Source organism: Nannospalax galili, unplaced genomic scaffold (genome assembly GCF_000622305.1).
Source record: "Nannospalax galili isolate Female #2095 unplaced genomic scaffold, S.galili_v1.0 scaffold1119, whole genome shotgun sequence".
Classification (NCBI taxonomy): domain Eukaryota; kingdom Metazoa; phylum Chordata; class Mammalia; order Rodentia; family Spalacidae; genus Nannospalax; species Nannospalax galili.
In genome coordinates this window covers 1,790,539-1,815,360 of record NW_008343597.1, presented here as the reverse complement: position 1 = coordinate 1,815,360, position 24,822 = coordinate 1,790,539, and the positions used below count along the sequence as shown (strand labels likewise).

Below are 24,822 nucleotides of genomic sequence, written 5' to 3'. Positions count from 1 at the left end.
TGGAAGAGAAGGGGCTGGAGAGATGGTACAGCGCTTAAGAACACTGACTCACTGACTGTTCTTGCAGATGACCCGGTTCGATCCCAGTCACCCACATGGCAGCTAACAACTGTCCGTGACTCCAGTTCCAGGGGATCCGACAGCCTCTTCTGTCCTCCGCGGGCATTGCATGACACGGGTGCACTTACTTACATGCAGACATAACACTCATACGCATAAAATAAAAATAACTTTTAAAAAAAAAGAAAAAGAAAAAAAGAAAATGGAAGAGAAAACTGAAGCTCTCCCAGGTTTACGTCGCCACTTCCCAGAAGCCACCAGGGAGCCTCCTAGCTTCAGTGTCTGCGGGATCTTTTTGACGTCACCTTTTGAGGCTTCTTACCCACTTCAAATATGGCCGCCTAGGTTATTCTCCCTCACTACCTGATCCCCGGCGACAGTCTAACTTCGTGCCCATTTCCAAAATGGCCTCCTCTCGCGACCTCAAGATTCTGAAAGCGCACGCGCAAAACTAAGTCCGGGTCAAAATGGCGATGAGCTTAATGTGCGGACGCCGGCAGCTTCTGCGCCTCCTGGGGCCCCAGGGTCCGGTAAGGGTAGGCAGACACCGAGCGCTGTCACCAGAGCTGAGGCTATGGGCAGACGCTGGCCTGGTCACCAGGACCTGCATGGCATAACCTCGGAACCTGGGGTCGCCCGAGGACACCCGAGGGTTACGTCCAGGGGTGGGTGGCTCCGACCTGCAGGCGGGGGAGCCGGGCTTCCGTAAGGAGATGCGGGAAACAGTGCTGCAGCAGCGCCCAGCACCCTAGCAGCCCGCTGCACCCCTCTGCGCCCTGCATGCACCCCACTAGCGCCCGGCACCCCACCAGCGCCCTGAACCCTACCAGCGCCCCGAACCCCCGCTGCGCCCTGAACCCCACCAGCACCATTAACCCCCTGAACCCCAGCAGCGCCCTGAACCCCAGCAGCCCCTGCACCCCAGCAGCGCTCTGAACCCTAGCAGCGCCTTGAACCCTCCCTGCGCCCTAAACCCCAGCAGCTCCCTGCATACACCCCGCTGCGGATGCAGAGTAGCGGAGCCCCGACTGGGAGGGAGTTGGGCTCCAGTGGGCCGGGACTCTTCTCCCAGTAAAGGTCTCCATGTCCCTTCACTGTCAGCTCCACAGTGTCGCAGGGGCCCCGAACCCGCTGCCCGCCGAGCTCCTGGTCGCAGCCCGCCGGGGTTGTGGGCGACCACACTGGGTTCGCACCGCCTTAAGCCCTCGCTACCTGAGTACTTCTTCCATCTCCTTTGCAGAAGCGCAGGTAAGAGGCCTTTCTTCCTATAGGGGCAGGAGCAAAAAGTTGGAAAAAATCAGAACTAAGTTAACTAAAAGAGAAATTGTAAGCTAGGGGATTGCTTAGTGATAGAATACTGAGTCCCAGAGTCCAACCCTCAGCACCAAATAAGAAAGAGGAATTATAAGCATTGTAGTTTCAGGATACAGGAAGAATAGGAACAGTGATGCTCAAATGACTGGCTGGGAAGCAAGTTCCCTGTCTGAAGGGAAGTTATGAGATCATACTCTTAAGTAATTTCTCTTCCTGCCTGTGGCAAAAATACTATGTCCTTGGAAGACATGAATATGTGGGCACTGTTGGCCAGCCTGGGAGAAGAATCCAAGAATCAAGAAAACCAGTATTGGTTACCATAGAGGAACCTTGCTTTTTGCACATCCTGTTTACTGAATATGATGCTTGCTTTCCTTTCACACAGGCCCAGGCACCTTCTGTTGTTCCTGCAGCTCCCGCAATACCTGAGGTGCCTTCTGCAGAAACCACAGATGTGGTCCAAGCCGCTGCAGAACAGAGCTTCTCTGAACTGGGCCTTGGGTCATACACCCCAGTGGGACTAATCCAGAACTTATTGGAATTTATGCATGTTGACCTGGGCCTGCCTTGGTGGGGGGCCATTGCTACATGTAAGAATACATCCTGGACCAGGGAGAGGAAATGGGGATCTGGGAGTGAGCTAGAACCTCAAAAGGCAGTTCTGTAAGTAGATCAAGGTGCAGAAATTTAGGAATCAGAAAAGCAGATGATTCAAATGAGGGATGGATACACTCTACTTTTATTTCCTAAAGAACTATAAAACCATGTGATCATATGCGAGTCAAGGCATACAAGTATTTGAATATGAGCAGTGCGTTGGAGGAGTAAGGGGACCAGGGGGTCTTACTAAAAGTAATGAAGATACCCTGATTTAGGAGAATAAGTCAGATCAGGTACTTAATGCTCCCAAATTAGAAAGCCGCTCAAATTGCTGCTGTAAAAGCTAAAACTGTACTTTGAATTCTGTTTATTCCTATACCTTGCTCCATCTAAGACCAGTGGGATTTTTTTTTTTTATCATAAAAACTCAGTAAAGGGTTGAAATCTAGCATAATGATAGAACACTTGCCTAGCATGCACAAGACCAGCCTGAGTTACATAGCAAGACCCTGTCAAAAAACAAAAATCATCCAGGTTTCCTTTTTTAGCATTCACCTGTAATCCTAGTGCTTGGGAGGTAGAGGCAGGAGAATCGGGAATTTGGTCATCCTCAGCTGCATAACGAATTCAAGGCTAGCTTGATCTACATGAGACCTTCCTTTAAAACCCAGCGCTTGTGAGGCAGAGGCAGGCAGATCTTTGTGAGTTTAAGGCCAGCCTGGTCTATATAGTGAGTTCCAGGACAGCTGGGGCTACAAGGAGACCCTATCTCAAAAAAGATCCAAAAAAAAAAAAAAAAAAAATTGAAAAGCCAAGTTGATTTAAAGAGAAATTGTGGGTAGTATCTTGAGTATCTGTTGCTTGGTCTGTTTGGGTTTTTCTCTGTGCTAAGGATTGAACCCAGGGCCTTGCACATGCTATGCAAGTGCTCTACCACTAAGCTACCTCCCCATCCTCTTGTTTGTTATTTGTTATTTTGTGGAGTTTTTTCACTGCTGGAGACTCAAACTCTGGGCCTTGTAATTGCTAGGTGCAGGTGCCCTGCCACTAAGGTAAATTCCTAACCCCTTAAATTTTTTAGGTAAAGTCTTACTTTGTGGCCCAGACTAGCCCTAAACTCTTGATCCTCCTTCCTCAGCCTCTCTGGGGCTGGGGTTATGCGCATGCACCACCGCCCCTGGTTTCAGAGTCTTTGTCTTTATCCTAAGTACACAAACATCCAGCATACCCTTGTGTTCCTGAGGAGTGGGCCTACTTTCTACTCTTTGACCCTCCACAATCTGGTTTTCAGTAAACCTCACTGTAGCTGCCACTGATGGTGCTGCTAAACCCACTTTGTCATACCTGCCCTTTCTCCAGTTGACACCTTAGAGCTTAAAGTCCATCCTTCGGCTTTTGTGGAAATCTTTGCTCATTTTCTTGTCTTGACCATTTCTGCCCATGTCTGTTACCTGATACTTTACCTGCTTCCTTCAGTGATGGTATTCTGGTTTCTGTCCTTGGCTGCTTCTTAGCCCAGACCCATGTATGCCTGGAGATAACATTAAGCTAGATATCTGATGAAATGACAGGAAACATGAATGTAAGGAAAGGGAAAAGAAAATGCCAGCACAGCGAGCCAGATTTCCTGTTCCAGGGATTAGGAAAACAGCTACATTCCAGGTTCATTCTAAGCCAGATGTGGTGGTACACAGCTATAATTCTAGCACTTGGGAGGCAAAGGAAGGACCATGAGTTCAAGGCCAGCCTGTACGTACTGAGACCTGTCTCGGAAAACAAAAGCATTATTCTGTTCTAGGACATCCATAGCTCTGCAGAGGTGCTTTGAACAAGGTGAAGGTTTTGCATAAATGATCCTTTACCAAGAGCAGCTTATTTTGTATATTTTTCTCTACCCTTACAGTTGTGGGAAAAAAGTTTCCATTGATAATAGAAAAGTTTAGAGGCCATTGATGAAGCAAGGGACCTTCTGGTATTTATTGTTGTTTGGGGAAACAAACAGGATCCGTAGTCATCTGCTGGGGGAAGTTAATCCTATACTTTTGACACCAAGGCAGAGACGTTGAAGGAACTAAGGCATGTCCTTTACTTATTTCTGGGCCCCTTGGATGTGTGTCAGAGTGTGGAAAAGGCTGGAACAAGACTTCAGTGAGAAGATGGGCATGGTAGTACATGCCTTTGGTCCCAGCACTCGGGAAGCAGAGATCTCTGAGATCGAGACCCACCTGGTATACATAGAGAGTTCCAGGCCAGCAGGGACTACGGGGAGACCCTGTCTCAAAAGATGGAAAAAAGAAAAAGACTTTTCAGTGAGAACTTTGGGCTGTCTAGCTGCAGACTGCTTTCATTTCACCCCGTGCCGGCTTGTTTCCAGGTACCGTCATTGCCCGTTGCCTCGTTTTTCCTCTCATTGTGAAGGGCCAGCGAGAGGCAGCCAAGATCCACAACCACTTGCCAGAGATCCAGAAGTTTTCCACTCGAATCCGAGAGGCCAAGTTGGCAGGGGACCATGCTGAGTGTGAGTTGGTTGCAGGGCAAGCGTGGGAGAGCAGCACGTGGTGATATTCTGCTGGGGGAAAGGAACAGCCTAAACCGCCAGGTGCTACAGTTGGGCAATTCTGATAAACCCAGAGATTTAGCTGTTGCTTGGACCTAATGTGTCCAGGGACTGACCATGTTCAGTTAGAAAAAGTTCATGGGCCAGGAGATGAGGATGCTTGCCTTCACTGACGTAATCTGCAACCCAACAATTAATTTCCCCTCCCTTCAGTTTACAGGGCCTCCTCAGAGATGACACTTTATCAGAAAAAGCATGATATTAAACTCTTTAGACCTCTCATTCTGCCTCTGACTCAGGTAAGTGAAAACGTTTCCCTTCTTCCTTCACGCTGAGCCCTTCAAGTCTCCCGTTTCCCAGGTCTCCAGACCCCCAGGAAAAACAGGTGGTAATGATGTGCATGACTTTAGTACCGGGCTTGGAAAAACACCGTGTAAAGATGCCAACACCGTTCTCCTGTGTAACAGGCCCCAGTCTTCATCTCCTTCTTTATTGCCTTGAGAGAAATGGCGAACCTGCCAGTGCCCAGCCTGCAGACAGGTGGTCTCTTGTGGTTCCAGGATCTCACAGTATCTGATCCCATCTACATCTTGCCTCTGGTAGTCACTGCTACAATGTGGGCTGTCCTTGAGGTAAGTCCAGGCTGGCCAAGTGCCAGGCCTGCAAAGTAAATGGCCATTAGGGATGAAGTGGGTGTGCAGAATGCACATGTCAGGGCCTGGAGACGTAGAGTTGATGGTTTGGGGACTGGAACTGGAATCTCAGCTTTAGCTGACATGCACTTACTGTTCTTCTCCTCCACCCCTTTTTGGCAGCTAGGTGCTGAGACAGGTGTGCAAAGTTCTGACCTTCAGATGATGAGGAATGTTATCAGAGTGATGCCCCTAGCAGTCTTGCCTGTAACCATCCACTTCCCCTCGGTAGGTAGTAGCTTTGGGGCTGCCTCTGGGTAAGCTGAGCAGGGCTGCAGCTTCTGAGTACCCCTTTTTTCTCACCCAGGCAGTGTTCATGTACTGGCTCTCCTCCAATGTGTTTTCTCTGTGCCAAGTGGCCTGCCTTCGGATCCCAGCAGTACGTACTGCACTTAAAATCCCCCAGCGTGTTGTGCATGACCCTGACAAATTGCCTCCCCGGGAAGGCTTCTTAAAGAGCTTCAAAAAAGGTAAGGGGTATCTGGCATGGTGGTACATGCCTTCAATTCCAGCACTTGGGAGACTGAAGCAAGATTGTACTGTGTAGCCAGCCTAGGCTATGTAGTGGGCTCCTGGCCTATAGAACAAGAGCGTGTCTCAATGAGGTAGGGATGGGAGAGTCAGGACCAGGGGAAGATAGTCTAAAAATGAGGAAGGAACCTACCATCTTTCTCCCCCCACAGGCTGGAAGAATGCTGAGATGGCTCATCAGCTCCGTGAGAGGGAGCAGCGCATGAAGAAGCACTTGGACCTGGCCGCCAGAGGTAAGGGTCTATTTGGGCTGCATGCTTCCTCCCATTTCTTCTTTGCCTTTGTTCATTGAGATTTGTTTTCTCTTTCCCCCAGGTCCCTTACGACAGACCTTTACCCACAACCCTGTACTACAGCATGGAACGAATCAACCTCCCAACACTCCCAGCAGCAGCACCAGTAGCAACAAACCAAAGTCAAAGCAGCCTTGGCGTGAGACCCTTGGCTGACATTCTGTGCTCATTCTGGAAGAACTCTGCCTCTTCAAACACTCAGGCTCCACACAGACTTGACACTGTGTCCTTGCCCCAGACCTGGGCACTGAGGGACATGGAGATGTTCATTTCCGAGATGGATTCCACTACGGACTCTTACTTGTGTGTATTAAAGAACACTGGGGAGACAAGTGACCTTCCCGTCCAGAATTAGTAAACCACTTCTGCGTCTCGATGCTTATTAAATACGGAAGGAGGTTTGTGCTTCAGAATACTAAACAGGGTGGGCAGAGACTGCTCACACTCGCCTCTGCCCTTGGGAATGTCTCTGCTTTAACACAGCATTCAGAGCTTAAACCTCTACCCCACAGTTGTTCCATCTACATTTGCATTCCAGTCATAGAGGCATGATACGCAGACTATTATATGCTGATCGCTTTTCTTCTTTTGTGGTGCTAGGGATCGAACCTACATCTCTAGCCCCAAAACACAGCTCTTGATCCTGAGATTACCTATACGATTGGAAGTGCAGATGTGCTGAAAGTCTTCGTGATAGTTAAGACTGAAAGGGAGCCAGGGAGGATGGCTCAGTGGATATGAGCACTTGCTGCCTAAGTGTGAGGACCCGAGTTTCAATCCCCAGCACCCACGTAAAAGCTGGGCCTGGCCCTGTGCAGGCGCTCATAACCCAAGCACTGGAGAGGGTGGGAGGTGGACACAGGAGGATCGTTGGGGCTTGCTAGCCACCAGACTAGCTCCGGGTTCAGTAAGAGACCCTATCTCAAAGGGATAAGGTAGAAAATGATAGAGCTGGAGACCTGATGGCCGATGGCCTCGGCACATGGACGTACACCGCATACTCACAAAGACGAGAAGGTAATATTTTTGTAAAATAGAAGGTAATGCTTTTGTAAAATAGCTTTATATATAACAGTACAACAGTTTAGGTGTATTTGTAGAAATTGGTTTTATCACCCAGTGGCTGCTGGCTTGGGAGGAAGAAAGGGAGTCATTTAGTTTCCCTGTTTTGGTTTGGGGCTACCTAGATATCCCAGAATGACCAAATAGAACAAAGCCACTCAAACTTCATAACCCTTTTATTTCACACTGTGACAATTTCATGTCTCTAAAGGAGACAAGTTTGGAGCATTGTTGGCCCTAGTAAAGGAAAACAGGAGCAGGTCGGCACACCCAGGTGCTGCTGGAACAATCAAGCCCGTAAGTGGCCTGCTTCCTACAAGGTCTGGTATCCAACAAAGTCTGGAACAACATGTAGCAAAACAAATAAATTACTTTCATCTCTCAAAAGCAAGTCCAAGGTGAAGCTGCCACAGCCCAGCTCCTAGATGGGTCTGCCAGAAGATTGCTCTCCTTTTCCTTGGCTCTAGCCAATAGGAGACAAGAAGCTCCTGCTCAACCACATCTCAGAATTCCAGACTCTATTTCGACTTGGGATCTCGCTTGGGTATCTCTCCATCTTCCAAATCCATTTCTGCAGCAACTGACATGCATAGGATCTGGAGGTACCATGTGGTGGATGCTACAAAGAGAAATCTAAGTCAAAATTGGGAACAGTCTGGAGGGTGGAGTTCACTGGCACCGAAGGACTGGGCCTAAAGGGAGTTACCCTCAGTGAAACCGTAAGCGTAATAAGAATGGGCTAGAATAAAAGTGACATGGGAGTCCTAGGGTTGCAGAAAAAGAAAAAAAAAAAAAGCTATTCAGGTTAAAAATGCCAGGCTTACCCACGATCCTTCGAAGGCCAAGAGGTCGTTTGTGTTCCGGCACTCTGATGATGAAGAAGTAAAATGGCAAGCCTGAGAGCGCAATGCCAATGCCGATGAGGGAGTTGACGGTATCACTGTAAAGTGGAACAGCCACCAGGAAGATGGTACAGAGGCAGAAGACAATGGGGAAGAAAAGGCTGAGCTAAGGGTACAGAGGAAACAGCTAGGGTTAGCTGGGGATGTTCTTGTTTGTTTTGAGATGGTCTCACTATGTAGCCCAGGCTGGCTTTCAACTCACAATCCTGCCTCAGCCCCCTGAATGCTGGGGTTATAGATATGGGTCACCACATCCAGCTAGCTCCAGTTTCTTGATAACCAAAATAACCCTGCCTGCCTTAAGGATAAAAGCACTGATGGGCTGGAGATGGAACTCATTGGTGTAGCATTTGCCCAACGTGAGTCTGAGCCTTCTTTGCATCACAACATATTAGTGGAGTCAAGTCTTGGTTTTTTTTTTTATCTTTTTGAGACAGGGTCTCCCTGTAGCCCCAGCTGTCCTGGAACTCGCTATGTAGACCAGGCTGGCCTTGAACTCACAGAGATCCACCTGCCTCTGCCTCCCGAGTGCTGGGACTAAGGGCGTGTGTGCTACCACGCCCAGTTTTTTATGGGATTTTTGTTTTGGTTTTTTTCAAAGCTAAGGATCTTACCCAGGGGCTTGTCTATTTAGGGAAATGCTCTACCACTGAGCTATAATAGTCCCCATCCCTTTGTGCTTCTTTATCTTTGTTTTTAAGGCAGGGTCTCATACAGCCTAGGCTACCCTTGAACCCCTGGTCTTCCTGCCCTCACCTCCCAAGGATTGGGGTGACAAGCATGTGCCACCATGCCCAGCTTCCCAGCCCTTGTTTTTGTGGTTACAGATATGTGCCACCATGCCTGGCCTAGGAATGTCTTCTGAAAAACTCATGTAAGATTCCCCTATAGCAGCAGCACTGGCTGTTCTTCAAATGGAGCAAAGGTAGGGTAGAGAGAATGAATTACCTTGAGAGGCCGAGGCCGATCCGGCTCCTTCCAACGTAGATAAAGCTGACCCACAATAGAAAGGCCCACAAAAAACCAGTAGCTGAAGCTGTAGTAGTTAATGAGCTGGAAAATGTCCTCCACACACAGGTAGATCAATGCCAAGATGCCCTGGAAGCAAAGCCCAAGTCAGCTCTTCTCAGGGCCTATTCAGGAGCTTTTCACCTTTAATTCCTCACAAGCCGGTCCCCGGTGAAGCCCTCGGCACCACTGTGCCTGCCTTCTGTCCCCACCGCTGCAGCACCCTTGGTTTAGTATTTCCTTCCCTCTGTTAAAAGTTAAAGGCCTCTCAACGGGATCTTTAGGCCATTCTTCAAACCTCTGCCAAGTTAACATCAAAGCCTGCGGAAGTCTCGGGCAGACTCCACTCCACAACATCTGACCGTTTCTAGCTCTTTCTTGTATTACTCCACACCACAATGCTTTGCCATAGGACTTTGTGTTGCTACTTCCCTTACTAAAGACCACCTCTTCCACGGGCAACCCTAAACTTCATACTCTACTTAAAATGCCCTGCTCAACATGTTTTTTCAGTTTCTGCCAACGAGTGACGATTTCTTCTCTTAAAGACTACATCTCTCGTGGTGGTGCACGCCTTTAATCCTAGCACCTGAGAGGCAGAGGCAGGCAAATTTCTGTGAGATTGAGCCCAGCCTGATCTACATACCAAGTTCCAGGCCAGCTGGGACCACAGGGAGGCCCTGTCTCAAAAAAGGAATGGTAAGTAATCATTACACTGTATTCTGTGTGCCTTGTGCCTCATCTTGGGCCACAGGTGGTTAACATTTCTTAAAGGCGTTAGATTCTCTCTCAGAAGCTACACCAGCAGTTGGCATAGTACCCTGCTCATCGATACTCTTTAGGTCTAAATCCCCTTTATGGCTTTCAGGAAACTGGAATAGCTACATCTAGTACTAGCAAAATTCCCCCCACAACCTGGCTTTCAGTCTCACCCTTGAAGTGACTCACATTGAGGAGCAGAGAGGGCACGGGCGTGAACCGCTCAACATGGACCATGCAGATGGCATCAGGGAGATGGCCTTCTCTCGAGCCCACAAACAGAAGCCTGTTTAGGTAAAATAAGAGGCTGACTACAGTGTGGGGCACAGAGAGCACCCTGGTTCACCTGTCACATTATCTTCCCTCTCTGCCAATCCTTCAAAAGGTCTGAATAAAGAGAAGCTAGTTCACCACAGAGCTTAATGAGAACTGGAGGTTCTGGAGAGGAGAGGAAAGGGGTTGGGGAGCACTGCCTATCACATCTGGGTCCTCTAAGTTTGCCCACCTCCTCCCATAGCATCTCAGAATACCCTCCGTACCAGTACAAGATGCCAGCCTTACCTAGAAGCAGCCACAATGGAAGCATTGAGACCACCAAAACAGGACAATGCAACCGCTAGTGGAATTGTCCAGTTGAATATTCCAAAAATCTGGTCTGCAAAAGTCTAAGGAAAAGGAATCGATGTCATTAGCAGAACCTAAAAGGGGTGGAAGGAACGCACAGGTGTGTGTCTACAGTCCCTCTAACAGGACTCCAACCCTTCTTCCACAGTGAAGGTGACAGGACCTTCTTGCAAGGCCAGTATCTTAATAGTCTTCTCAAGGCTGTCTACTCCCTTTTCCGGGACTGAAGAGCCGAGATGTATCCAGAGGCCCACAACACACCCTCAACCTTCTGTTAGTGAAAGTCCTTTACCACAGCAACAGCATCGCTGGCCAAGATGTCCTTAATGTCTAGCACGCTGTAATAGGCCACGTTGGTCAAGAGGTAGATGATGGTGACGATGGGCATGGAAATGCCAATGGAGAGGGGCAAGTTCCTACAGCCAAACGGAAAGAAAGGGTATGTCAGTCCCACGCTGCTAGTCCTACTTTCCTTTTCTTGGACACGGTCTCACTGTGTAGACCAGGCTGACCTTGAACTCAGAGATCTGCCTCCCTCTGCCCTCTGCCCCCCAGTGCTGGGGACCACACCTGGCCCCTACTTCTCTTTTAATCCTTAAGACTCTGCCACATCATTCTTTCCAGGGATGGAGACATCTGTGTGGCCTAGTTCCTTTGCTTTTGAGGTTGCCTTGAAGTAGTGGCTTGAGCGCTGAACAATTAAGAACTAAAGATTAGAGCTGGAAAGATGGCTCCATTGTTAAAAGCACTGGCTGCTGGGCTGGAGAGATGGGTCAGTGGTTAAGAACACTAGTTGCAGTAGACCCGGGTTCTAATTCCAGCACCCACATGGCAGCTAACAACTGATAGTAACTCCAGTTCCAGGGGATCTGTCCTCTGCGGGCATTGCATGACACAGGTGCACTTACCTATGTGCAGGCCATACACACATACACATAAAAATAAAGTTAAAAAAACTTTTTTTAAAGCATTGGGGGCTGGAGAGATGGCTCAGTGGTTAAGAGCACTAACTGCACTTGGAGAGGACCCCAGGTTCGATTCCCAGCACCCACATGGTGGCTACAAACTGTCGTTAACTCCAGTTCCAGGGGACTCCAAAGCCCTCCCTCCCCTGACTGCCACAGCATTGCACAACACGGGTACACTCACATACGTGCAGGCAATATACTCATACACATAAAATTAAAAAATAATAAATAAAATATTTAAAAAAGCATTGGCTGCTCTGTTTTGGTTCCCAGAACCCATGTGGTGGCTAACAACCATCCCTAACTCCAGTTCCAGGAGATCCGATGCCCTCTCTGGCCTCTGCAGGCATTGCACGCAGGTGGTACATTTACATACATGCAGGAAAAACATTCATACACATAAAAATAAATACATTAGCCAGGCATGGTGCTGCATGCCTTTAATCCCAGCACTTGGGAGGCAGAAGCAAGTGGATCTTTGTGAGTTCGAGGCCAGCCTGGTCTACATAGTGAGTTCCAGGACAGCTGGGGCTACAAGGAGACTCTGTCTCAAAAAAAAAAATTAAATTTTTTTTTAGAAACCAAAGACTTAGAGGGAAGAAATACCCCATTAGAAGAAAGAGTTATGCAGCCAAGAGACATGCGGCATGATGGGGGAGTGTGTAATCCCAGCTACTCCATGTAACCCCAGCTACTCTATGTAATCCCACCTACTTCCCAGCTACTCCAGAGGTTGAAAAAGGGATGGCCTACTAGCTATATTATGTTCCAGCATAATAGCAAAAGAAAGGGGGGGGGTTCATTTCTACAGCCAAAGGTCAGTGTCAGGATCCCTTCTCTAAGATCATCAGCATTAGAAACTTTGTCTTAAGACTGAGGAATAGGAAGTCAGGTGTGTTGGTGCATGCCTTTAATCCCAGCATGTGGGGGGCAGATGCGGGCAGATCTCTGAGTTCTAGGCCAGCCAGGGCTACATAGTGAGACCCTATCTCAATAGCTAAATAACTAAATAAATAAAATGAATAAAAAAACATGAGGAGTAGGAGAAATTACAGAGGCGGATTGTGGACTCTCACATCTTCAGTAGAAAGAACAGTATGCGCTTCTGAACAAGGAGCCTGGGAGGTAAAGTGCCATTGTCACTGGTAGCCAAGAGAAAGCCATAGAGACCTCTCGAGATTCCTCAAGGCCAAAAAGATCATGACCTTTATAAATGCCCTTGACAGTGAGTTGACAGTGAGGCTGCTAAAAGAGGAAAGGAACAGATACTGGGGGGGGGGGGGGTGGGGGGTTTTTTGGTTTGGGGTGGTGGTTTTCTTTGGTTTGGTCATGGTAGCAAGGATTGAATCAAACGCCTTGAGCACGCTATGCAAAGGCAATGAGTTATAGCCCTAGCCCTTTTTATTTTGACAGGGTCTCACTAAGTTGCTCAGAGAGGCCTTGAACTCATTCTAGCCCACGCAAGCTTTGAACTTGTGATCCTCCTGCCCCAGCCTCCAGAGCAAGCCTGTGCCACAGGCCCAGGATGCAAATGTTGTCATTCTGCGTCTGCCCAGTAGGTGGAAGCACCACTTAAGCGGCTGATCCTAGCAGCCGGGTTCCTCCTCTGGTTGCAACTGAGATGTGTATCAAGAGTGCTTTTGTTCTTCAAAGTCAAAAAGTTTATTGGTCTGGGAACCGTTATTCTTTTGGAAAATTTAGAGAAACTATTTCCCAGCAAGTCATAGTTCCCAGGATCATAATGTTTTAGCGCCAAGAAAGGCCGTGGAGATCCTATAATTCACCCCCCTTAATTTTAGATAAAGAAGCAGGCAAAGGCTGGGGAGATCGCTCAGTCGATAAAGCACTTGCCTTGCAAGCATGAGGACCTGGATTTGATCCTCAGAACCCACGTAAAAATCTTGGGCAGCAGTGAGGGAAACAGCATACACTTATGATCCCAACACTGGAGACTTGGGAACAGATGGATTCCTGAGCTCCATGGCCAGCCGGTCTTGCCTAATTGGCAAACTCTAGGCCAGTGAGAGACCCTATCATCTCAAAAAGAAAAAACAGTGCACAGCACCTGAGGAGTGATACCCAGATTGTCCTTTGCTTCCACACGCACATGTGCACCTGCATGCGTATGAGCACACAGGTATATACACACAAAAGCAGATGCAGGCAACTTGGGTGTAATGGCAGGGGGATCACAAGTTTAAGACCAGCCTGGGCTACATAGTAATATGTCACAGAAAAAAAGAAAGAAAATATGATAATATAAGCAGTAAGTGGTGGCAAAGAGAAGGTCATCTTAACAAACATCAAGGTCATCTAACAAATCAATAGAAAGACAAATCCCAGGACCTTGAACTCCTTGTCCAGTGCTGTTTTCATTCTGCAAACTATAGAACAATTTAGAGTAACACTGAGGGTGATAGTGAATGACAAACAATCCCATACTGTCAGTATGAATTAGAGACAGGAAACCGGTTTTTGAAGTCTGTGACCTAAGTTTCCTATATAGGGATAAAGGTAAGTGAAAGACTGAACAAAGGAAAAAGAATTTGTGTGGGTCTCACTATGTTGCTCAGACTAGTTACAAATTTGGGGGTGAAGGCAATCCTCTTGCCTCAGCCACGAGTAGCTGGCAAGCAACTTGGGTGTTTAAAAGCACACATAAGTGCAAAGTATAACCTGCTTTAATTAATGTAGAAATGGATATTTTTAAAAATCTTTTAGGAGCCAGGTGTGATGGTACACGCCTTTTATCCCAGCATTCGGGAGGCAGAGGCAGGTGGATCTCTGTGAGACTGAGGACAGCCTGGTCTACATAGCAGGTCAGTTGGGGCTACAGGAAGACCCTGCCTCAAAAAGACAAAAAAATAAATAAATAAACCTTTTTAAAAGGGATTAACACCCGAGCATGGTGGCACATGCCTTTAATTCCAGCACTTGGGAGGCAGAGGCAGGCAGAATCTCTGTGAGTTCAAGGCCAGCCTGGTCTACATAGCAAGCTCCAGGCCAGCTGGGGCTACAGGGAGACCACGTCTCAAAAAGACCCTTTCTGAAAAAAAGCATATGCCAGAAAGTGCACATCTCAGCTTAGGTCCTGTGATCACGGACCAGCTAAATCTCTGGGTATTACACTTGCCGTCTGTTAAAATCAGACTGATGAAATAAAGCTGCAGGCACTGTGACGCGATGCCTGGTAACCAGCAGCCGCTCAGTGAGCAGCGGCCGCCATTGCTACAGGAAGTTAGTGAAGAGCTTACCTCTCGGGATTCTTGATCTCTTCGGTGACGTAGTTCAGTGTGTCCCAGCCGGAGTAGGAGAACAAGGCTGAGTACAGTGCCAGGGCGATGTCACCCGTTGCAAATGATGAGCCCTCAAAGGAATTCTCAAAGTTAGTTGAGGCTCCTGGAAGGTGAGGGCAAGAGAAAGACAAGAATTAATGGCGCCCTCTTCCTCCTTCAGGCCGACCTCCTAACCGTGAGAATCTACCAACAGCAGGTAAGTGCTGCGACGGTACCCCTGAAGGATGCGGAACAGAAGACAGGCATCTCCACAGAGGGGCCGCCCTGCAGAAACAGCAAGGATGTGGCTCTTGACAGGAACGACCAGGCGGCTCTCTAGGATAAAAAACCGCCACAGAGCAGAAAACGGCTAGAAAATTGGAATGGTGTCTGCTCCGCTAGCAGGCTGCCTCGTCTTACCCCCAACACCACACAGGGAGGACGCAGGTAGCAGAGGGCCAGGGCTCAGGCTGCCCAAGTCAACAGAGTGCTTGTAGGGAAGGCTTCACACCAGGAAACCGGGTACGAGTGAGCGTGAGGGGTTCGTTTCTGACTGCCTGCTTCCAGGAGCCGAAAAGTCAGAGCAGCAGCCCTAGGCACAGCCAGCGTAAAAGCCAATTCCCAGGGCATGGCTGTGACCCTCTTTGGCAAGATCAGCTTCCTGCAGGAGGCAGCATGCTAAAAGAAAAAGGGCAGGCTTTGGAGTCAGTCTGCAGGAGCACACGTCTCAGCACTTCTGCTTACCACAGGAACATGAACAAGATGTAATTCTGGTTTGGGTTTTGTTTTTAGGCAGGGTCTCATGTGTCCCAGGCTGGCCTCAAACTCTCTATGCAGCTGAGAATGACCCTGAACTCCTGATTGTCCTGCACTACCTTCCAAGTGCTAGGATCACAGGCCTGCACCACTCTGCCTGGCTTAAGATAGGGAATTTCTGCAACTTGTTTTCTTGTCTGTGGGAAAGAAATAACAGTGCCTACCAAATAAGGTACCAGGAGACTTAAATGAGGGCAGGCAAGAGGCACTTAGAAGGCTCACGGAAAGATGTCCCTCTGAGATAAGACTGCTTGCCTAGTGTGGCTTAAAACCCTAGGCTTGATCCCCAACACTTCAAAGAAAAAAGCAGAAAATGCTTGCAAAGGTTAGTTGCTCTTTTTCTTACCCTGGCCAAGCCTAACAATGCCTGTGATGATGACCGCGATCAGCGCCAATACTTTAGCATAGGTGAAAATGTCTTGGACCAGGGTTCCCCACTTGACATAGGCACAGTTAATGAAGGTTAAGAGACCTGAAAGAAAAATAATGATGATTGGGGGGCCTACCCTTCCTCCCCGGAGGACTTTAAACTCCCAACAACTTTCCTAGTAACAGTCACCAAGAGGAACCCTTCAGCTAAAGTCAACTGCATATTTTGGCTCTGCATTGGAAATGTCTGCTCCAGATTATCCTCACCTTTAAGTCACCTGCGTTTACAGCACCACCACATTCCCAACCCCCAGCACCTTAAATGGGAGTCACAGAACAAAGTGGCCAGAGGCTGGCTTGCATATAAGCATACACCCAATTTCCCAGTCAGAGCAATGGAAAGTACCTAGTACAGGATTAGTGATATATTCTGGTTCCTGGCTCTTTAAAATCACAGTCCTCCCTCCTACACCCCTGCACCCTACCCTCACACAGGCTATAAAACCCAACAGTCCAACTCTATGCTATTGCCATTAACCCTTACAAGTCCTGCTATGACTTAGCCAATATCTAGGCCATTGGGTCAGGATGTGGCCAAGGATTAGCATAGAGGCCAGATTTCCTGCCCATTGCCTGCCAGCTCAGCTGTTTGTTTTGTGCTTCACAAAATACTTGCAGCTAAAAGTTCTGTCGAATGAGGCAACTTTCCTAACTGGCTTATGTTCAAGCATGAGCCACCAGCATCCTCAACCCTTCTACCCTGGGCTCCAGGCAATCCCTTTACCTAGATGGGCCCTAGTAGAGTTCATGAACCAAACTTAGAGTCAAGGTTCTTAACAGAGCCTGACATTCTCTTGCAAAGTGTTATGTCATATAAACATAAACATTTTCCTAAGGACAGTCCAGGTTTTTCATCAAAATTTCAAAAGTAGCTGGAGGCAGCTTAGTGGTAGATCATGTGCTCAGCATGCATGATGCCCTATCAAATCCTATCACCAAAAATCAATGATAATCTCAGAGAAATCCATTAGCTCAAAAGTTACAATCCACTACTTTACAAGAAATTCAAGAAGGGAAGCCCACACAGGCTGAGGCTGACGGACAGCCCCAAGAACTGACAGAGAAGAAAGTCAGGAGAAACAACTCTGAGACACATCAGAATGTTCCTGGACCTACCAGCAGCCTCCGAGGCAGGCAGGCAGGCAGAACTGACCACCACACACTGTCAAATCCTGCTTCTAAGGGCTCCCAGAGCAAAATCACCATCAGCCACTCCCTAACACAGGGGCAGTCGCTCGCGCTGTAATCCCAGCACTGAGACAAGATGATTGCCTACAAATTCGAATTTGAGGTCAGCCTGGGCTACACAGTGAGTTTCAAGCCAGACTGAGCTACAGAGACCCTGTCTCAGAGAGGGTAGGGGAAAGACACACAGAAACCCCGCTCCCTATCTCGGTCCCCAGGCCTGCTTTTGTTTTGTCCTGGCCTCGTTCTTGCTTTGGCTCAGAGGTTGCTTCACTCAGGCAGGAAATCATCGTTCTATCTTCTCTCCATCCTTCCTTGTTATGCTCATCCATGCAAGCACGTGGAGGCCAGCGTCCAGTGTCTTCTTTAATCATGTCTCCATTTTATTTTTTTTTTATGTTTATTTTTCAGGTGTGTGCACACATGCCACACTATGCATGTGGAGGTCAGAGGACAACTTGTAGGAGTCAGTTCCCTCCTTCCACCTTGTGGGACCCAGGAACCAAACTCAGGTCATCAGGCTTAGTGGCAGGAGCCTTTACCTACTGAGCCATGTCACTGGCCCTCTACCTTATTTATTTATTTTATGTGTATGAGTGTTTTGTCTGCATGTATGTAGGTGTACAATATGCATGCAATACCCACAGAGGCCAGAAGAGGGCATCAGATTCCCTGGAACTGGGGTTATGGATGGTGGTTAGCCACTTGAGACCTGAACCTAGGTCTTCTGCCAGAGCTAAGGATCTGAACTCTGGTCCTCTTGCACAAGTGGTAAGCACTTTGCCCACTGAGCCATCTCCCTGGGCCCCTTTTATGCCTTTCTACTCACCACCTACACTGTTGTCTCGTTTTCCTGAGAAAGGGCATTCTGGCCCTATTCAGACACATGCCTTTGTACCTAATAGACATGACAGTAAACAACCAAACCTTATCACAAGGCTGGGCAAACATGTGCCCGTTGCTCCAGGCCACCCCCAGGCTAAGTTAATAATTAAAGACACGAGTGTGCTGTCTCCTCAGGATTCCACAAAATAAAATGCCTTTATCTTGCCCTCTGCAAATCTGTCGAATGTTGATCTCCCTCAGCCAGTCATCCATCCCGCACAATTCACTGGACTTCCACCTTCAGCTACGCAGCTGCCACATGCCCGTTCTCCCATCCTGCCACCTCTACTTACCTTCAGGCTCTGCTCCAGCTTATAAACACAATATACCATGTTTCCATTAGAAACTCCAAGCACAGATGCTCTGATGCTGCCCTATGCTCGAGGTGGGGGTGAGGGAGGGAATGGGATCCCCTACACCTGGAAGACTGTCAGGAATTCTAAAAATTCCTCTCCTTTTGGCTAGCAGACTATTGAAACAATGATCTCTGAGAAATTGGAATTTTCCTAGAGTTTCATGCTGGGAGAAGAAAAAGGTTAATGCCAGTGTCAACCAGAAAAGAAACTTGTCACCCAGGAAGATTTACAAAGTCCAGACCACTTTGCAGGAGAGCCTGGTACCAAGACAATGATGGGCTAATGGTGGTGAGATCATATCTTCACCAAGAGTGCTTAGCTAGGCACAGCTCCTGCCCTCTACTTAAAACTAAAATTAAACCTCATGTTAGTATCTACTGGACCTCTTGTTTCCCTTCCCAATGTGATCACATTTTATAAATCCCCTTCCTCTACTTTCACTCTTGAAGAGGGTATTGGATCCCATGTAACTGGAGCTACTTGCTTGTGGATGCTGGGAACGAAACCCAGGGCCTCTGCACAAGCGGCCAGCGCTCCTAACCGCTGAGCCATCTCTCCAGCCCCTTATTTTGTCTCTTTGACTGGCCTATTGAGGATGGGGTAGCCAAGCCTAGTTCATTAAGGCTGCCAGTGCCCAGGCTCTGACCCTAACAATTGTGGTGACAGAACAAGTTCCCGGTTAGCCTGCAGTGTAACCACAGGTCACAACACCGAACTGGAATAGACATCAAGAAACAGTTCCAGTTCACAGAGTGCAGCTGTGTGCCACAAGGTCTCTTCTCAGTCCTGTTCACGGAAACGGGCAAGGAAAAGCCAACACAGCCAATTCACCGTTTCCCACAGCAGCGTCCACAATGGGGATGTACAGATTGTTCCTATTTTGATCCCTACTGCTTCTCTGTATCCATTTTCACCCCTCTCTTACTTCCAGTGCTCCCCACGGCTGTGCTTACTTCTCAGCCACAGACCCGCCACCATGCCCTGATCTACTCTCTGTATTGAAGACGAAGAGTAGGGGCTCAATTTGAATGCAGAATCCTATACAAAGAAACCAGGGTACTGAGGAAACTGCCTGAAGAGGGCGGCCTCTCGCCTTCCACAGCTCCCAACTCCCTCCAGAGCTTCTGGCCCCGGGAGTGGGAAATTGGTACTGGCAGCCAGCAGTGCTGACCAGGCTTTTTGTCCCCACCCCTAGCGGATACAGCTGACCAGAGTCCCCAGAGCTCAGCCAAGTGCACTGCTCTCAAAATGCAGCCCAACCGCATGCTTTGGAGTCAGACATGAGAGAGAACCATAGAGTTAAAATGATGTGGAAGCAAGTGCAAGTTAACCTCCGGACAGAGACGCCCTAGCCTTCCACCTCTAGGGGCAGTGCACTCTCCACCCAACACTGGGCCAAGTCCATAGCACGATTGTCTAAAATGACCTTTAACTCTTGACCCAGGTGCTACTCCATTCCTGCTTTAACTCCAGGGGAAAGATGTTGCTCCTATAATATCTAAAGAGATGCCCCAGGATGGGTCACCAACCCAGCCTACGTGGAGCGTCATAGAAGACAAGGCTGGCTCTGGCACTAAGGCCCAGAGTCAGCTCTAGAACAAAATCCAGAAATTCCCAGACAGGCTGACCCCAAAAGACTGTCTTTAAGCCCACTGTAGATCAATGCTCAGGTTTAGTTTGAATACTCTAACAGTCCCACCATAAATCATGTCTTTATCTTGTGAAGTCTTTGCAGATTAAATATTAATAAATATTAATGGTGTCTCGGATATGTTTTAATCTTCTCATGGGACAACAATGGTGACAGTTGTTGACACTGGCGCTCAAACCTAAAAAAGTTCATCTTGTTATTCACTCTACTTCTCTATTAACATATGCTACAATTTTCCCATAATAAAGCTTTTCTTAATTTATAGAAGTGCAACATCTAACAGAATAAAATCAATTTTACCAAAACATACTCAAGGAATTGAGGCTTCCTCTTCCATCTGGCACATACCTTTAATCCCAGCACTCAGAGGCAGAGGCAGATGGATCTCTATGAGATAGTGCCCAGCCTGGTCTACACGGCAAGTTCCAGGTCAGCTAGGGCTACAGAGAGACCCCTCAAAAAGACCAAAAAAAAAAAAAAATTAACAGGAACTGGGGAGATGGCTCAGTGGGTTAGAGTGCTGGCTGCTCTTCAGAGGACCTGGGTTCAGTTCCCAGGACCCACATAGCACTTAACAACCATCTCTAACTCCAGTTTCAGTGGATCTGATGCCTTCTTCTGGCCTCCATGACATTGCACACACACAAGTGCAATTACATACATGTAGGAAAAACACTCATACACATTAAATAAAAATAAATAAAAAATGTTAAAGATACAATTAAGAGAGGTTGGCATCTGTGTCCCTTCTAAGACATGGGTCACATCTCTGAAGTGACAGAGGATGATCGCCCCTTTGAAGAGGAGGAGGGGGGAGGAGGAGAGGGAGAAGGAGAGGGAGGAGGAGGAGGAGGAGGAGGGGGAGGGGGAGGAGGAGGGGGAGGAGGGGAAGGCCTACCTGCAAGCAGAGAACTAGAAAGAGAACTAAGTGTCACTGTTCACTACATTTGTTAGAAAAGAAAATTCAAGTAAAAATCTTTGGGCAGGTCTCAGTATCTTGGTGTACTGAAATTTCCCTCTTACTGTAATCAAAAGAACAGGAGTGTGACGTCAGCAGAAGGGGGAGGCATCCGTTATCAAAGGAGATCCTCATACAAGTCCAACTCTCTTTGATATTCTCCATCCCAGCTCTGGTAAACCCATCCTTCTGCACAAAGAATGTTCTTTCACTATCTGATCCTAACCTAGTATCACTGATGGCTATTAAACTGCTTCCTCCTTGGAGTAAAAACTCAAAAATGTTTATCAGTCCTTATATTTGTAGACCTAAGTCCAAAAGCTTTTCTCCACAGATATCCCCAAGCCACCCCCCATCTTTATTTTTCTTGCTATGTAACACCAGATAGCTCCAAAACACGTTATCCAGGGCTGGGGAGATGGCTCAGTGGGTAAGAGTTTGCTGCACAAGCATGAAGACGTGAGTTCTGAGCCCCAGAACCCACGTAAAAAGCCCAGCATGGCCATGCATGTGCCTGTAACACCAGCACTGTGGGGGTGAAGGCAGGAGGCTCACTGAGCCTTGCTGGTCACTAGCCCAGCTCCAGGGTCAGTGAGAACTTATTTCAAAAGAGTCAAGTCTGATGTCCTCCTCTGGCCTCCACACGTGCATGGGTATGCATACCCGCATATACACATGTACACAAATCCTCCTTAGCTTTACATTTTTCTCTTTGCCTCAAAAATTTCAGTTTAACACCTTATTAAACATGCTTCTCCCATCATGTCTCAGACTTGGCTAAGATCAAGTATAAACATGTCTCCATCGAATTGTATGAAACCTGTTCTGTTCCTTGCATCAAGTCTCTCTGGTGCCTTAGGATTTACAGTCAGGTACCTGCTTTACATTCTTTTCTTAAAAATATATTTTTTTAATTTTATGTTTGTGTTATGTGTGCGCCTGTGTACACGTGTATATGTCTGTGGTTACCTGTGAAAGCCAGAGGTACTGGATCCCTGGAGCTGGAATTACAGGCTTTGTGAGCCTCCCTAACTCTCAGAACCTACCTCTGGTCCTCTGACAAGAACAAGTATGCTTAGCCACTGAGTCAGCCCCTTGTTCTACATTTTTTTAAATTTATTTTATTTCCATTTTTATTTTTTATATTTTATTATTTGTACTTTATGCGCATGTGTGTTTTGCTTGCATGAATGTAAGTGCACCACATGTGTGCAATGCCCATAGAGGCCAGAAGAGGTGTCAGATCCCCTGATACTAGAGTTACGGTAGGTTGTTAGCCATCAAGTGGGTGCTGGGAATCAAACCTGGGTCCTCTGCAAGAGCAGCCAGTGCTCTTAACCACTGAGCCATCTCTCCAGTTCCCTTGTTGTGCATTCTTTATTCTTTCACATATAGAGCCTTCAACTGACAGACGGTGAACATTTCTCTGGAATTCAGTTTACAACTTTGAATTTCAATGGAACCAGTGACATATTTTTGGCATCTAATAGGTGACATCATTTATACCATAGCAATCAGCAGGTCAGTAGCCTGTAGGTTTAGCTGCAGGCCTAGTTGTTATGAGCTCCTTATGTGGTTAGTCAGAACGCTGCACACCACTCGACTAGGCCAGATCTACACATAGAGAGCAACTCAGGGAGCAGCAGCCAAGCCCCATACCTGATTCACACAGGCCTCCTGAACACTCTTTTCTCAGAAGGTCCTGATTTAAACTCTCTGGAAGAGCCTTCCTATCTATTCTTTCTTCCTAGTTCTCTCTATTGTATGTCTAATGTTTTTTTTTTCTTAATGCTAGCTTGGATCCAGCCTTCAAACTACATGTGGCTGAAGTTGGCCTTGAACTCCTGATCCTCACTAGTGCTGAGATTATAGGCATGTGCCACCATGTCTAGCTTAAGATCACTTTTCTTCCTGGCTTTCTTACTGGGATTTCTTCCTAGGTGTTGTTTTTTTCTCAGCAGATGACCCTCGAACTCTTTTTCAGGTCACAGAACCATTTCACTTACTCAGGCCTCATGGGTTACAGACTGTGGTAATAAGACACACCAAGCACAGAGTGACCATGGGTCACTGAATCAGACCATTCCCAGTGTCCTTCCAGGAACTCAGTCAGCACTTTCGTGGCTGTGGTTCTGACATTTCTGAGGGAAAAGCACACAGCTTGTACATCCCTTTTCAAAAACAGATAGAAGCCGGGCGTGGTGGTACATGCCTTTAATCCCAGCACTCTGGGAGGCAGAGGCAGGCGGATCTCTGTGGGTTCAAGGCCAGCCTGGTCTACATAGTGAGTTCCAGGACAGCTGGGGCTACAGAGAGACCCTGTCTCAAAAAGACAAAAAAAAAAAAAAAAAAAAAAGTAAAAAAAAAAAAAAAAAAAAAAAAAAAAAAAAAAAAAAAAGCAGAAGGTCAGAGAGATGACTCAGCAGGTAAAGGTGCTTGCCACCAAGCCTGACAAGTTGAATTTTATTATTTATCTTTTATTTTTATTATTTTTTGGTCTTTTTGAAACAGGGTCTCCCTTCAATCCCAGCTGGCCTGGAACTCACTATGTAGACCAGGCTGACCGCAATCTCAGAGATCCAACTACCTCTGCCTGGACAGCCTGAATTTTAGAATCCATACAGTAGAAGGAGAGAACCAACTTCCACAACTGTCCCCTGACCTCCATACATGTACCATGACACACATTGCTCGCTCTCTCTCTCTCTCTCTCTGTCTCTCTCTCACCCTCCCACATACACACACACACACACACATACACACACACACGAATAAATAAAATGTAATTTTTTAAAAATTCCTTTAAAGGATCTAGCTAAGCTCAATTCAACTCCTCAAAAACCAGACCCCAGGCCTGAGTGGGTTTGAGGTTCCCTAAGAAGTTCCAATTCAGAAAGTCAGGGTCAGAGTTTCCCAGAACAGTCTCAGGATCTGCCACTCTGCATTTTACCTGGGGTAATTACCTAGCGAAATAATCACATACAGACCAACTTTGAGCAGAACATGCCTGAACCCATCACTTAACTCTAGCTCCTCCATCCGAGCTGCACATCAGCTCACTGGACAACCTTTCACAAAGTACGGGCTTAGGCACCGCTCAGAGAGATGATGTCATAAGCTTTGAGGCAGCCCACCATCACCACATTGTTAAAGCTCAGGTGCTCTGAAGCATGGTGACAGGTGCAAACTGCTCATCCCCTGCAACACCCAACCCACAATCCTTCCCAGCAGTCATTCATGTTGCTTCCTCAATGCCTACCTCCAAGACTTCTCTGAGAGGCCCTCATGCCTCTTTAGTCAGGGTGGACGGTGATGAAGGTTTTGGAATTTGGGATTTTAAACTCCCTAGGTGAGTCCAATGTACAGCCAGGATTCAGACTCAGACCCACTGGCCCTAGCTCCTCTCCCAACCTCCTCTAGGCTACTCCCTGGCTGCTTCTAGGATGGAGAGAAAGACCACAGAAGAGACTGAGAATGAATCCCCAAGAGCCTTATGGGTCAAACCAGCACTCAGCTTTACCCCTTCACTGCTGGTGAAGAGTTTGTTCCCAAGTTCACACTGACCCCATACAGGGAAGAACCAGAGACACTATGCTACCCTATTTGTTAAGGTGACTGTGAGACATGACCTCACCTCTGACTGAAGATGGTTCTTGACATCTCTCAAAATGTCCTGTAACTGTGGTGAGTCACCTGTCCTCTTGATCAAGGAGGCTGTGGAGACCCCACCAAATGGACTTGAACCAGGGTCCAGTCTACAAAGAGGAGGGTCAACACAGAGGAAACATTTCCTCCATGCTTCCAAGTGAAGCCAGTCACAGTCGAGTAGGACCTTTGACTTATCTTCACATAGATGGAACTGGTAAAAGAAAGGAGCCAGGGGATCCTCCCAAGCCC

At 47.6% G+C, this 24,822-nt stretch overlaps 2 protein-coding genes across 7 annotated transcripts in view; one reads left to right on the top strand and one right to left on the bottom strand.

The window, feature by feature from the left end:
* The first annotated feature begins 472 nt into the window (after nt 1-472).
* Nucleotides 473-6,434, top strand: Oxa1l (OXA1L mitochondrial inner membrane protein). Of its 2 annotated transcripts, none has more exons than XM_008839913.3 (10): nt 473-590; nt 1,162-1,308; nt 1,760-1,964; nt 4,349-4,492; nt 4,745-4,830; nt 4,999-5,163; nt 5,347-5,451; nt 5,531-5,693; nt 5,907-5,987; nt 6,070-6,434. In XM_008839913.3, exons 1-10 carry the CDS (start codon nt 528-530, stop codon nt 6,201-6,203), a joined length of 1,293 nt encoding a protein of 430 aa, XP_008838135.1. In that variant the 5' UTR covers nt 473-527; the 3' UTR covers nt 6,204-6,434. The 2 variants fall into 2 exon arrangements, with proteins under 2 accessions (XP_008838135.1, XP_008838134.1); XM_008839912.3 differs by having other exon boundaries at nt 477-596.
* Nucleotides 6,435-7,267: 833 nt separating this feature from the next.
* Nucleotides 7,268-24,822, bottom strand: part of Slc7a7 (solute carrier family 7 member 7) — a 51,911-nt gene continuing 34,356 nt past the window's right edge. For 4 of the 5 annotated variants that reach the window (XM_029566847.1, XM_029566848.1, XM_008839910.3 and 1 more), the window contains exons 3-10: nt 15,808-15,933; nt 14,625-14,769; nt 10,695-10,818; nt 10,340-10,443; nt 9,968-10,064; nt 8,960-9,109; nt 7,934-8,117; nt 7,268-7,728 (exon numbers count right to left, since the gene is read on the bottom strand). In XM_029566847.1, the coding sequence (XP_029422707.1) occupies nt 7,628-7,728; nt 7,934-8,117; nt 8,960-9,109; nt 9,968-10,064; nt 10,340-10,443; nt 10,695-10,818; nt 14,625-14,769; nt 15,808-15,933 (1,031 nt within the window). In that variant the 3' untranslated portion in view covers nt 7,268-7,627. The remainder of the gene's footprint in view (nt 7,729-7,933; nt 8,118-8,959; nt 9,110-9,967; nt 10,065-10,339; nt 10,444-10,694; nt 10,819-14,624; nt 14,770-15,807; nt 15,934-24,822) is intronic. The other variant, XR_003850589.1, reaches the window with a different exon arrangement.